This window comes from Coffea arabica, chromosome 6c (genome assembly GCF_036785885.1).
Source record: "Coffea arabica cultivar ET-39 chromosome 6c, Coffea Arabica ET-39 HiFi, whole genome shotgun sequence".
NCBI classification, from domain to species: Eukaryota; Viridiplantae; Streptophyta; class Magnoliopsida; order Gentianales; family Rubiaceae; genus Coffea; species Coffea arabica.
The window spans coordinates 12,211,456-12,223,359 of NC_092320.1; the positions used below are offsets into that span (position 1 = coordinate 12,211,456).

The 11,904-nt window shown below is 34.2% G+C and overlaps 1 protein-coding gene across 1 annotated transcript; it reads left to right on the forward strand.

The window, feature by feature from the left end:
- The first annotated feature begins 1,230 nt into the window (after positions 1-1,230).
- On the forward strand, positions 1,231-5,701 carry LOC113692930 (probable 3-hydroxyisobutyryl-CoA hydrolase 3). The gene is made up of 14 exons (XM_027211531.2): positions 1,231-1,322; positions 1,599-1,679; positions 1,800-1,868; positions 1,985-2,048; positions 2,485-2,564; positions 2,668-2,751; positions 3,062-3,146; positions 3,252-3,337; positions 4,125-4,255; positions 4,579-4,639; positions 4,749-4,847; positions 5,009-5,110; positions 5,190-5,231; positions 5,425-5,701. The coding sequence occupies exons 1-14, from the start codon at positions 1,287-1,289 to the stop codon at positions 5,563-5,565; spliced, it is 1,161 nt and encodes a 386-aa protein (XP_027067332.1). The 5' UTR covers positions 1,231-1,286; the 3' UTR covers positions 5,566-5,701.
- The last annotated feature ends 6,203 nt before the right edge of the window (positions 5,702-11,904 follow it).

Consider the following 11,904-nt stretch of genomic DNA (forward strand, 5'->3'; position numbering starts at 1 on the left):
TTTAGAAGGAAAAAAAAAAAAAAACATTTAAGAAGCTGTGGCAAGAAATGTTCTGATTATATGTGCCTCTGTACTTGGAATACGAGAACAGTTGCCTAGTCAATAAGGCCACGTTCTTCATGTGATGAATTCGAGTCATCATCCACATCCTACATATTAATCTCTAATCCTCAACTGCCACATAATTATGCTCTATTTCGTTGTTAAAGGATGAAGTAATCCCTTGTGGCGTCTATTTTTGTGAACAAATGTGTATTCATTCTAGCTGGTGGTGGGAAAATTGGGCCAGTCGGTTGGGGTTTATATTGTAATATTATTTTTCAGGCATGATTATTTGTAAATTTTCAAATCTGATGCATCTGCTGTGATATATTAAGGCATTTTCCATCATTGGTACAAATCTCATGAATGAAATTATGCATGCATGCATACATACATACATATATGTTTGTATGTATGTATAAAAGATTAAGGGTAATTTATTAAGGGTTAATCTTGTATTTATGTGCTGACATTGTATATACTAGTGATAAATTTAAATGCACGCCACCTAATTCCATCCAATTGTATAATTCATAAACCTTTTAGTATATAAGATATTATAATTTTGGTGTAAGCATAGATTTTGTTAATTGATACAACTAATTTTACGATTTCATCAAATTTACACGAGTTTTCGCTGAAAATTATAAGAAATTACGGTAACTAAGCAGCATAATTGGACAAAAACGACTACAGCCCGATGAAATGGTTAAAATAATCTTTCAACAACCCAAGACGCAACATCCAGCGACTTACTCCGACATGAAACGCTTAAAATAATCCTCCAACAACCCAAAACCCAAAATCAAACGAGTTTGATTTGATTAATTTGTTTGCTGCGATCTATAACCTTTTTGTATTAGTATTAGTATTAGTATTATATATTGTTTGCTGCCGTCCAGCACCGCGTTGATTAAGACGTGCTTCGCTTCCAAGTTCGACGAAATATCAAATACAGATAGATTCAGGACTCTCACCCTGACACAAAAAAAGACGAATGACCGGTAGATAAGGCATAGTAATTTACTGGAGTAATTGTAGAACAAAGTAACTTTAAACAAATTCTGTGATCTATAACCTTTTTGTATTAGTATTAGTATTAGTATTATATATTGCTAATTCGTACATCAACTATTCATCGAGCTGTTGTTCTATAAATAAGGAAGCTAGCGGCAATGAGCCTTTGCGTGTGCACTTAATTCGTATCAGAAATAGCGCAAAACAAGCGATCAGTCGTCTCCGGTATGGCTAGCTCACTCATCAAGGAACAAAATGATCAGGCAATTCTCATCTTGGTTTTCTTTCTTTTTCTTTTGTGCTGATCAAATTTTATTTCCGACAAGTGTTATCAAAGTTGTACTTATATAGAAACTGCCATACAGTTGAAAGTTCTAACGCGATAACATCATCATATATACACATGCGAAGCATGCAGCAAAAAAAAAAATTTTTTTTTTTTGATTTCTTAAATTTTAGGTATAACATAACATAATATATAGGAAGAGTTTTAACATAGCTAACACAACAATTCTTCTGCTTCGGGCTCTTTGAACCAGGTGCTTTTCGAGGATAAGAAAGGGGAGCTAAAGGTCATTTTAAACAGACCAAAGCAACTAAACTGCCTTACTTATGAAATGGTAGGAGCTGATGATCAAGCTTCGGTTTTGTTTTTTAATTCTATCTCCAAGATAGATTAAAATGCTGGCACATCCTCTGGCTCTTGCATCAGTGATTTTTAATTTGTCGATTGGTTTCAGTTCTGCCAGATGTTGAAGAAACTCGGAGACTATGAGGAAGATCCAAATGCAAGACTCGTGATTCTCAAGGTATATATATAGTCCAATGTGATTCCTATGGAATTTTGTATTGTCTGTAGCTTAATTATAATATACACTGCCAATGCTTTCTCACTTTCTTTCTCTTATTGCGTTTAATACTGTAGGGAAATGGAAGAGCATTTTGCGCAGGCGGCGATGTTAAATCTGTACTAAGTTTCATGACAACTGGTAAGTACCCAATACAACTATCATAAGATAAATGTAAAAAGAATAGGAGACATGCGTGAAAAGAAATCATTGCCTGGAAAATAAAATGTAAATCTATACCATATGATTCTATCATGAGTAGCTTTTAAGGGTTTCTTTCGACTAGGACTGAGTTTATTTAATGAAATTTCTCTTGGGTTTCCTCATATCAACTCAAAGGTTAAAAGTTTTCCTTTTTTTTTTTTTTTTTCTTTTGGGGCATTACAAACCTAATCTGGTGTGGAAGGTGCATATAGATTTTAGATACAAGTCTTACTAATACTAATCCAAAGATTAACCCATAATTCTTCCATGCATTTGAATTTGAAGATGATGTGTAAATCCAAGTTTGATATTTATGCACATTCATATCAACGTTGATTAAGGAATGCTGTGTTGTATATGTCTTGTGATTTAGGGCATTGGAGCTTTGGTGCTAGCTTCTATAGGAAGCAGCTTAACTTAGACTACAAAATTGGGACGTATAAGAAACCAGTGGTGAGATACTTTCCTACTCATTATCCTGTGCTGTTTCACTTTCTATTTTTTTTTTTCCCTATAAACTTTGGATATTTATTCAAAACACGGGCATCAATTCTAGGTGTCCATCATAGACGGAATCGTAATGGGAGGAGGAGCTGGTCTATCCTTGAATTCGACCTTTCGGATTGTCACCGAAAATACTGTAATTTTACCCTTACCTCTTCAATCTTTTGCGAATCATTCATCTATACATTCTCAATTATGCAATTGCAGTAAGGAGGCTCTAATTTATAAGGAAATTTGGTTGGAACATTGAGGTAGATAGAAAATTGATTCTACTTTTTACACATGAGATTCGATCACAAAATGACAAGATAACCTGAAAATCAAGAGATGCCCAAAACGATAATCTTTTCTTCTCCAAAATCAGCTGCATGTCAAGCAAATATATATATAAATTTCTGCAAAGTGCAATATATATAAATTTCTTTCTTTTGATATGAAACTCTCAGGTGTTTGCCATGCCAGAGGCTGCGATTGGACTCTTTCCAGATTGTAGCGCATCTCATTTCTTGTCTAGGCTTCCAGGGTTTCTTGGTAAATTCCACACGTTACAATCATTTTGCATCATATCGACTAATCAAAACCTTTAGCAGCAGGCTTATGTAATCTCGAATTTCTCTTCTTGTGAAAATATAATAGGAGAATACTTAGGTTTGACGGGCAGCAGGTTGGATGGGGCGGAGATGGTTAAATGCGGCCTAGCAACTCATTTTGTTCTTTCAAAGGTGCACACATCACATCATTTTCTTTTCAGCTGTAAATTAATGCTTCCTTCTTTTAAGCTCAAGACAGAAGCACTTCTAACTGCTTGCATCAATAGCATTAAGAAAATGCCAAAATGGTTTTCTTCTTGGCCCATCGATTTGAGATTAACTTGAAACTGTTGGCGAAATTGTTATGCATTCAATGCAAGTCAACCAGCCTAAAGTACCAATCAAATTTGCGAAAAGGTCAACTTGTAGAGGACCACTTGGACTGGCTATTGAATTTTTTTTTTCTTTGGTTTTCTTTCTACGCTAACATAAACTCTCTCTTAAGACAATCAAGAAGATTGGAGCTTATCCAAAAGAGAAAAAAAAACTCTTAACTTTTTACCCAAATTTTCGTCATGGGTTACCATAACCTGAGTGGTTGGTTCAACATTAGAGGAAAGCTCCTAGAGTTTATCCTGTTGCAAGATTCATGATTTGAATCTTGTGCCTTATAATTAGGGATAGAAGGGTGTGAAGAAAAGTTGGAGAGTTTTTTTTTTTTTTTTTTTTTTAAAGTTGGTTCGGCATGATAAATGCTATCAAAGATTTTTTCTAAAGGAATTTGACCATCAAAAGTTTCTGACCTTCATATTCCACCAGTTTGTAATGTAAGAGTTTTTTTTTTTTTCGGCCACCTCCAAGTAAGTAACAAAAATAAGCTTATCATTTATAGACACAATCAAGTAAATCATATCAATCTTGCTAGCTTTGCTGCGTATATTCTAAACTAAAATTACATCGGGATTAAAATTTCCTTCAGGATCTTGCTTCAATGGAGAATGCTCTTGATTCGTTGGCAGCATCTGGGTCGGTGGATTTGTCATCCATTTCTAAGACTATCCATCAATTTGTTCGCGGACCACATCTTAAGAAAGACAGTGTATACAAGAGGTAACATATTGCTCCTTTTGAGCACACTAACATAAGAAATTATGTGCTCTCCACTCTGGTAATATCTACGTCTCTTTCCGTCTTTGGTAGAAAAGTTGCAGTAGAAGTACTATTTAATATTTATATATCAACGAGAAATTACTGACTTTAAGGGCATTTTACCATACCTTTCTCATGGTTTTTTATATGCTTTATTAATCATGACTTGTGAATTTCACTTGAATAATCTAGTGCATTTCTACATTTGACAATACTAAATTTTGTATTCTTGCAAGTCCATCTACATTTTTCTTTCGAAATCAATTAAGCTAATTTCTGCTTAGGTTGGATGCCATCAATGAATGCTTCTCCAAGGATACTGCCGAAGAAATATTGTCATCGTTGGTGAGTCCATTAGAAGAAGATAAGATCGTATTTCGTTCTTGTACATCGGACCAAAACTTTTAGTCAAATTACTTAACATGCGCTTGTACATGGAATTTCTTTTTGGCAGGAGGAATTAGCTGCTAAAAATGAAGAAAAATGGATCGTCCATGCGATTAAATCCATGACATCAGTTTCTCCAACAAGTCTCAAAATTTTCCTAAGGCTGGTAAAATCTTATTATAACTAGCTCATGTTTTCATGTCGAATGATACAATTATCGTTACAAGAGCCCACTACATTCTTCTAATGTATTCGTATATAGTAAAAGAAGTAGATGTTAGCTTCTAATATATGCAACTTACTTGAGCTTTTGGAATTGATGAATAGATCCGAGAAGGACGTACGCAGAACCTAAAAGAGTGTCTTGTTCGTGAATTTAGGGCTTCCTGTCATATTTTGCGAAGAACAGTCAACAACGATTTCTACGAGGTTGGCACAGGGTGATTAATTAGATCATTTATTTTTAGGACTAATTAATATGACAAATCTTCTTATGTTTAACACGCAGGGTGGGAGAGCTCTCCTCGTTGAGAAAGGCAGACAACCCCAGGTACAGCCGTATTATACGTGCATATAATTCATCTTAAGTATTTCCTAATTATTGTCTGAAGTAAGGAATTCGACCATTCCCTAAGTCTCTTCTTATCATTGATGTAGCTTTATCGGGTTCAAACAATTGATTAATTTCTTCTTTTTTTTTCTTCATTACTTAGATTTCATGTTTGTGTTTCTTCATTGAACAGTGGATGCCTTCTAAACTAGACCTAGTCAGCGATGAAATGGTGGGAAAATATTTCTGCGAGGTTGATAACGATGATGATTGGGAGCCTTTACATCTACCTCCAAGACCTGCTCCGGCATACTTTGCACCGTCTAGACTCTAAAGTGCGGCATACATTTACAGAATGCAAGTCCAAGTTTTTGCTTGTAAAAGTGGAATAATTACTACAATAAAGCGGGCAAGGGTATTAATGTTTTGAGGATGTTGTCCTGCGATGCAAGAAATTTCTTGGTTATATATATCGATCTTTGAGCCACAGCGTTGCATAATTCGCCGATCCGGAAACTAACTGTTTAATAAGCTGAATTTGCCAAAGATAGTACTGTTCTCCTTCCCTGAGAAGGAGCCAAGTCAAACAACATTATGCTTATCAACATCTTTGCAGCAGAAAAAACCGAATAAAGAATTACTCCCGGATCATAAAAATATGCTAATTAGAAATATAACAATATTATTATGTTTCAACAACCCAAACCCCAACATCCTTTCATCGGAGACTTTTTTAAGATTCAGGGCTGCTACAGGAGAAAAACATGGTCGGTGATGCAAATAATAGAATTGTTTGGAAAAAAAAAAAAGAAAGTTTAGACAATTGTGTAATGTGTTGTTGATGCTTACGTTACCTATTAATTTAATTAGGTTCTTCTATTTGTAGACAAGATATAGCGACCCATTGCTTATATGCACTTAAATTGAGTCAGATAGAAAAAAGACGCAACGGATCTTCTGTCTCACACTCTGTGCCATTCTCTATCCCATTTTTTATTATATTGTTATTTCTCCTTCACAAACATCATGTTTTAATTCTTTTTTATTTCCTTATGATCCAATAACTATTAATTGAGTAATACACAAAATTTAACAAATTCAATAAATCAAAATGCATAAAAAAAATGAGATTTTTTATGAATTTTCTGCTGTATTTTTTAATTTTCTATTATATATTAGCTTTTTGAAACTGTTGTATTTATTTTTTACTCAATTAAAACATAATGCTTCTGATGTGTTGCACTGAAATCATGGACCTCAAGGTAAATACAACTGGCTAATCGTAAGGTGCCGCCGTGCTGCACATTATTTGATGGTTGACGGATGATAATCCCATATCATGGACATAGGGCAAGGTTGTAGGAAAATCATTCAAGTCGATTTTATGTAAAATATAAAAGATATAATTTTTTTATATGCACACGGTGTAAGTAACTTTCAACAACATGTAATTATAGTATAAAATTTTATGAATTTCACACGTAATGTGAAAAATAATATACAAAATATAATTTAGAACTTGCGTATTTTTCTTCGAACAAATCTTAGCCATAAACTTTGCTTCAAGCAACTGTTACTGCCCCTCCTCCCCATTTCATGGCTACCATTTGTTGATAGTAGTATATTTGTATTCAAAGACTAGCCGATGAACGTGCACCAAGCATAAGAACGGATGGACATTGGGCTTCCCTAGTTGGCAATGAAAATTGACAAATACAACGTTAGGTTTGTGGTCAAGTCACGTTAAATCGTCGACTTTGAGTTGTCAATGACACCGGCCCCGCCGCCGAAAATTTTCCAAATGCTACTAATTCTATTTTGTCTCCTTAGCAAGTTTTTCGCCCCCCAAAATTTTCCAAAAACTGCACATGGAGTATTGGATTTAAATTTGGGTTAATTCCACTTTGTCCCCCTAAACTTTGGACGATTACCCACTTCAATCCCTAAATTTCAAAATGGGACACTTAAATCCCTAAACTTATAAATACTCCCACTTAAGTCCCTAAACTTATAAAATGGGACACTTAAATCCATAAATCCTTATAAAATAGGACACTTCGGCCACCAACGGCATTCAAGATTTGTTAACAATTTTTCTTAAGTGGGAGGTATTTATAAGTTTAGGGACTTAAGTGTCCCATTTTAAAGTTTAGGGACTGAAGTGAGTAATCGTCCAAAGTTTAGGGGGACAAAGTGAAATTAACCCTTTAAATTTAAACTCTATCATTTTGTCTTCTTGACAACTTTTTTTATTAGTTAGCATGGTTATCTCTTTTTTTAATTTCTCTTTGAAAACATGTTTTATAATAAGCCACACTAGTTTCCTTATATAATTTTAACGTATTTTGTGTATCCTTACATTTGTTAAAGTAAGAAAACAAATAATTGACAAATAAAAGGAAATTTAATCAGGTTTAGGATTATATTTATATGTGATTTGACTCAATGTATTAGCCAAAAGCTAACATCCAAATGATATAGATCATTCCTAAGTTTGTTCAACCTCATCTCAAACATCAACACTTTCCAAAACTCAATTTTTTTTAAGGCAAGTTTAACTTTTTTTTTTTTTTTTTGCCCTTTACAATTCCTTCATATTTTGATTTAGGATCATTAATTATTGAGACACATACCCTTATTTTAATCTGTGATTTTTTGAATTTTTTTTATGATTATTAATTTGTCAATTTTTCTTATCCTAAATTTGTACACTAGAATTTTTGTGTTCATATGTATAGGGATTTTTTTAGGCTTAATATGTATAGGATGAATGTCTATTTATTGAATTTAGTTAATGTTTATATGAATTTGGTTGTGAGTTAATTTTCTTGTTTTGCTTTACCCTCTCTCTCTCTCTCTCTCTAGATCATTTAATTATTAGTTATCGTCTCTTAAACTTTGGCTTTAAGACTTTGATTTTAAGTTAGCATGCATCATTTGTTTTGATAATTTTATTTACTTATTGTTTGATCGTTCGCCCCCAAACCAAAATCTTGTGCCTGTCACTGATTGAAAATTTGGGGAAAAAAAAAAGCCTTTTTTTCTTTTGTTTTTATAAAAATTGACGGTTTAAGTGTGACCACCCCATCGGGTGGACCTCAACTAAGCAATGAATTGTTCCCTTCTCATCCCCTCCAAGCAAATTTAGCAAATGGCGCACAGAACTCTGCTTCAAGATGGCAGAATTAAAGGAACACCAAAATTTTATTACAGCTGAATCTTGTTAACTGTAACTAATGGTCAAAGAACCTAACTTTGCCAAGATAGTTGTATCTTTCTGGACAAATAACCAAGTTGAAACCTCCTTCCTGCAGAACAAACCAAATAAAAATTCTCTGAGATCATGAAAGATGCTTAAAATACAATTGCTTTAACAGCCCGTAATCCAAAAGTTGTTTACATCAAGCGGCTCCACAGCATCGCCTTCACAAATGCGCGCGTAGCATATAATTCCAGAGACTAACTGTGTGAATAATCTCTTTTCGTGCAGTTTATATGCATGATGAATTTTTGAATGACGATGACCTTCAAAGGTTTCTGGCTGAAGTTTGTATTGTAGCAGTTCGTAACATAAGATAAGAGTCTCTGTTTTTCTTTTTATTTTTTTCCCCCTCCAATAATTTGTTGGTTTTTTTATTTATCAACATATATATATATATAACAGTCGAAGCAATACGTGCATGTGTTTAGTTACGACTATACTACTGCCGTTGTAGCATATATTCCTTAAAAAAAGGTTTTTTCAATATGTGCTCAATAAACACTTGTTAAATTGCATCCAATCTATCGCGTATATACACGCACTAACAATCACTAACCTTTTTTTTTTTTTTTAACATTTATACACTTTTTCTAATTAACCTTACTTTTTAAAAAATCTAAAACCTGAAATACATACACATCTTAGGGAGTGTCCAATGAACACCCGCTAGCTAGATAGAGCCATCCTAAAACTACATCGGAAATAATAAATATTTCCTTCAAGATCTCGCTTCAATGGAGAATGCTCTTGATTTGTTGGTAGCGTCTGGATCGCTCAATGTGGCATCAATTTCTGAGACCATCCATAAATTTGTTCAAGAAGCACGCCTTAAGAAAGACAGTTTATGCAAGAGGTAATTAATTTGCCATTTTTTTAAGCAAACTAATTTAATAAATTTAATGCTATTCCTTTACGTACGTAAGATCTACGTTTCTTTTTATTTTTTGCGATAGGAAAGTCGTAATAGGGCACTATACCTTACAATTGCACGATTTTTTATATGCAATGCTAATCTTATGTTTTCATTTGAAATATCTAATAAATCTTTGATTCTCTGTATGCAATGCTGATGCAAAAATGTTTTCTTGCATACCAATTCACACTAATTTTTAACGAAACGAAATCAATTTCTGACTAGATTTGATGCCATCAATGACTGCTTCTCCAAGGATACTCTTGAAGAAATACTGTCATAGTCCCCCAACACCCCTTCATTTTGGGATCGCTCGTAAGTTCATAACAAGCTAGAATTGTGATTTCTTTCTCGAACCATATATCAGACAAAAAAACCACATACAACCATAGTCCAAATTAATTAATGTACTTGCGAAAATGAAATTTCCTCGTGGCAGGAGAAGTTAGCTGCTAATGACAAAGAGAAGTGGATCATCACTGCAAGGAAATGGTGGAAAAGTATTTCTGCGAAGTTGATGATGATGATCATTGGGAGCCTTTGCGACTGCCTGCAAGATCTGCAATGTCGAGGCTCTAGAGATTGCAGGCGCCAATCTTGTCCCGTGTATGGGATGGACTAATACTCTCTACTTTTGGTCTGTGTAATTAAATACTTACTCATACATTTATGTATTATCAATAATTCAGGTGCTTTGTACTTGAATGTTATCTAAGATGAGCTTTGTGTGTGAATGCTATTTGAAATTTAACATCTATTAAATACATTTTCCTTTTCTTTTTTTTTAAAGATTTTCGGGGTTAAGAACATGAGAATTTCAATTGAATGCTTTATGCTTTTTAACATGATAGGATAAGTTTACAGTGTTTCACAAAATTAATTCATCTTTTTAGAGGAACTTGACAAACCTCTCTCCACGGTGCCATACAACTTGTTCAGTAGAAACATGATGGCCGAAGTTAGCAATGGAAAAATGTAATATTGCCGCAATACGGATCAATGGCGCTGGAGCCCTTTTACTTCCATATCATGCTCAGACCAAATTTTGATGGAGGGGTGAGCAAAAACAACCAACTTAATAGGCAATCTTGTGTTGCAGAGTTAATTGCTCACACTCCCAGAGCCTGGTTGCCTGGCCGTGTCCCATGAATGCTGTAAGTAGTGAGGGGTCAATCCTTCCCCTGGTAGTAACTTCATACAATACTTTTACTTAATTTTTCTTACACTCACAACAGTGTATAAGTTAGTAGGTCTAAATGCATGCAATGTGTAAAATTTAGAATTTAAATTCAATGCATTTAGATTTGTTAATATATACGTTATCAGTGAAAGAAAGATAATATATATATATATATATATATATTATATTGTCCAAGAACAATTGCATTGATGTTTTTTTTTCTTGGGGAAGGGGATGGAGCTGTGGATCTCAAGTGAATAAAGGTATATTGAAGTCTAATCCTGAAATGCTCCATTAGATTTATATCCAAACGTCCCATTAGAAAAACATACGACTGGTCATGGAGAAATTTGAAGGGGATGTTACACTAGATAGGCACAAAGATGGCAATTAATTTTTTTTTCAAATCAAGTTGAGCAATAATAGAATCATTATAATTTATGGCGAGGGTACTCTCAGGAAGAAAATCTAAATCACTCCATCTCAAGTCCAACTCTTTCAATTCAAGGTGTTCTAAATGAAATAAGTGACATTCCAAGCTGAAAGATACTTCAGTTGCAGCTCCAGCTGGTGAAAAAGGCAGCTTGGATCCGTTTCTAAGTGCAGAAGGAAAAATAAAATAGAATAAAGCTTGGTATCATTTCAAATTGCAATTCCTTCTCTCCTTTTTTTTTTTCCCGATACGATAATTTTTATTCTATACCTACTCCAACTCTGCACTAAGGAGAAGAGATGGACCCAAAAGGGTCAATAAAAAACCTGAAAGGGACTGAACTGCCACCGAACCAGACGAATGCCTCTGCACCTGCTGATAAATTTTTCCAGAAAATTTTGAAAAAAAATGCAAGTCAAGGGATTTTATCCTTTGACCTACACCCAAGAAGAACTTTAAGCCTCTCCTCATAGCCAACCACTCTAAAAGTAATTGGTTCAAATTGCAATTCCTTCTCGTAATCTGCTTTTCCTAAGAATTAAAGTTAAAAATGGAATGGTGGAAACGTACTTTTCTGACGTTACTGATGATGAAATGGTACCTCTGCAGCTTCCTAACTACTTCAGGCTTCTCTGCTATTTAAGCTTATAGGCTGTTATTGAACTCAGAAATGTTCTGGTTCTTCATGCTTGATGATACAATTCTGGCTATGTATGATCCTTGTTTGCTCTTATCAAAGATAAAATCCAGCATTTGTTAGGCTACTAGGTACAGCTGCCTGAATACAATTTGCCATGAAGGATAATACAGGGCGTCCCGCGAAAAGAAAATAATTTATATACTAGTTTGACTTGTAACAGTAGGTATGGTATGCTAAATTGCCAA

Excerpts from the sequence above, each read along its gene's own strand:
- LOC113692930 (XM_027211531.2), top strand. The coding sequence starts at position 1,287 with ATGGCTAGCTCACTCATCAAGGAACAAAATGATCAG. Across the intron at positions 2,565-2,667 it reads GGACGTATAAGAAACCAGTG|GTGTCCATCATAGACGGAAT; the intron begins GTGAGATACTTT and ends CATCAATTCTAG. Across the intron at positions 4,848-5,008 it reads TCAAAATTTTCCTAAGGCTG|ATCCGAGAAGGACGTACGCA; the intron begins GTAAAATCTTAT and ends ATTGATGAATAG.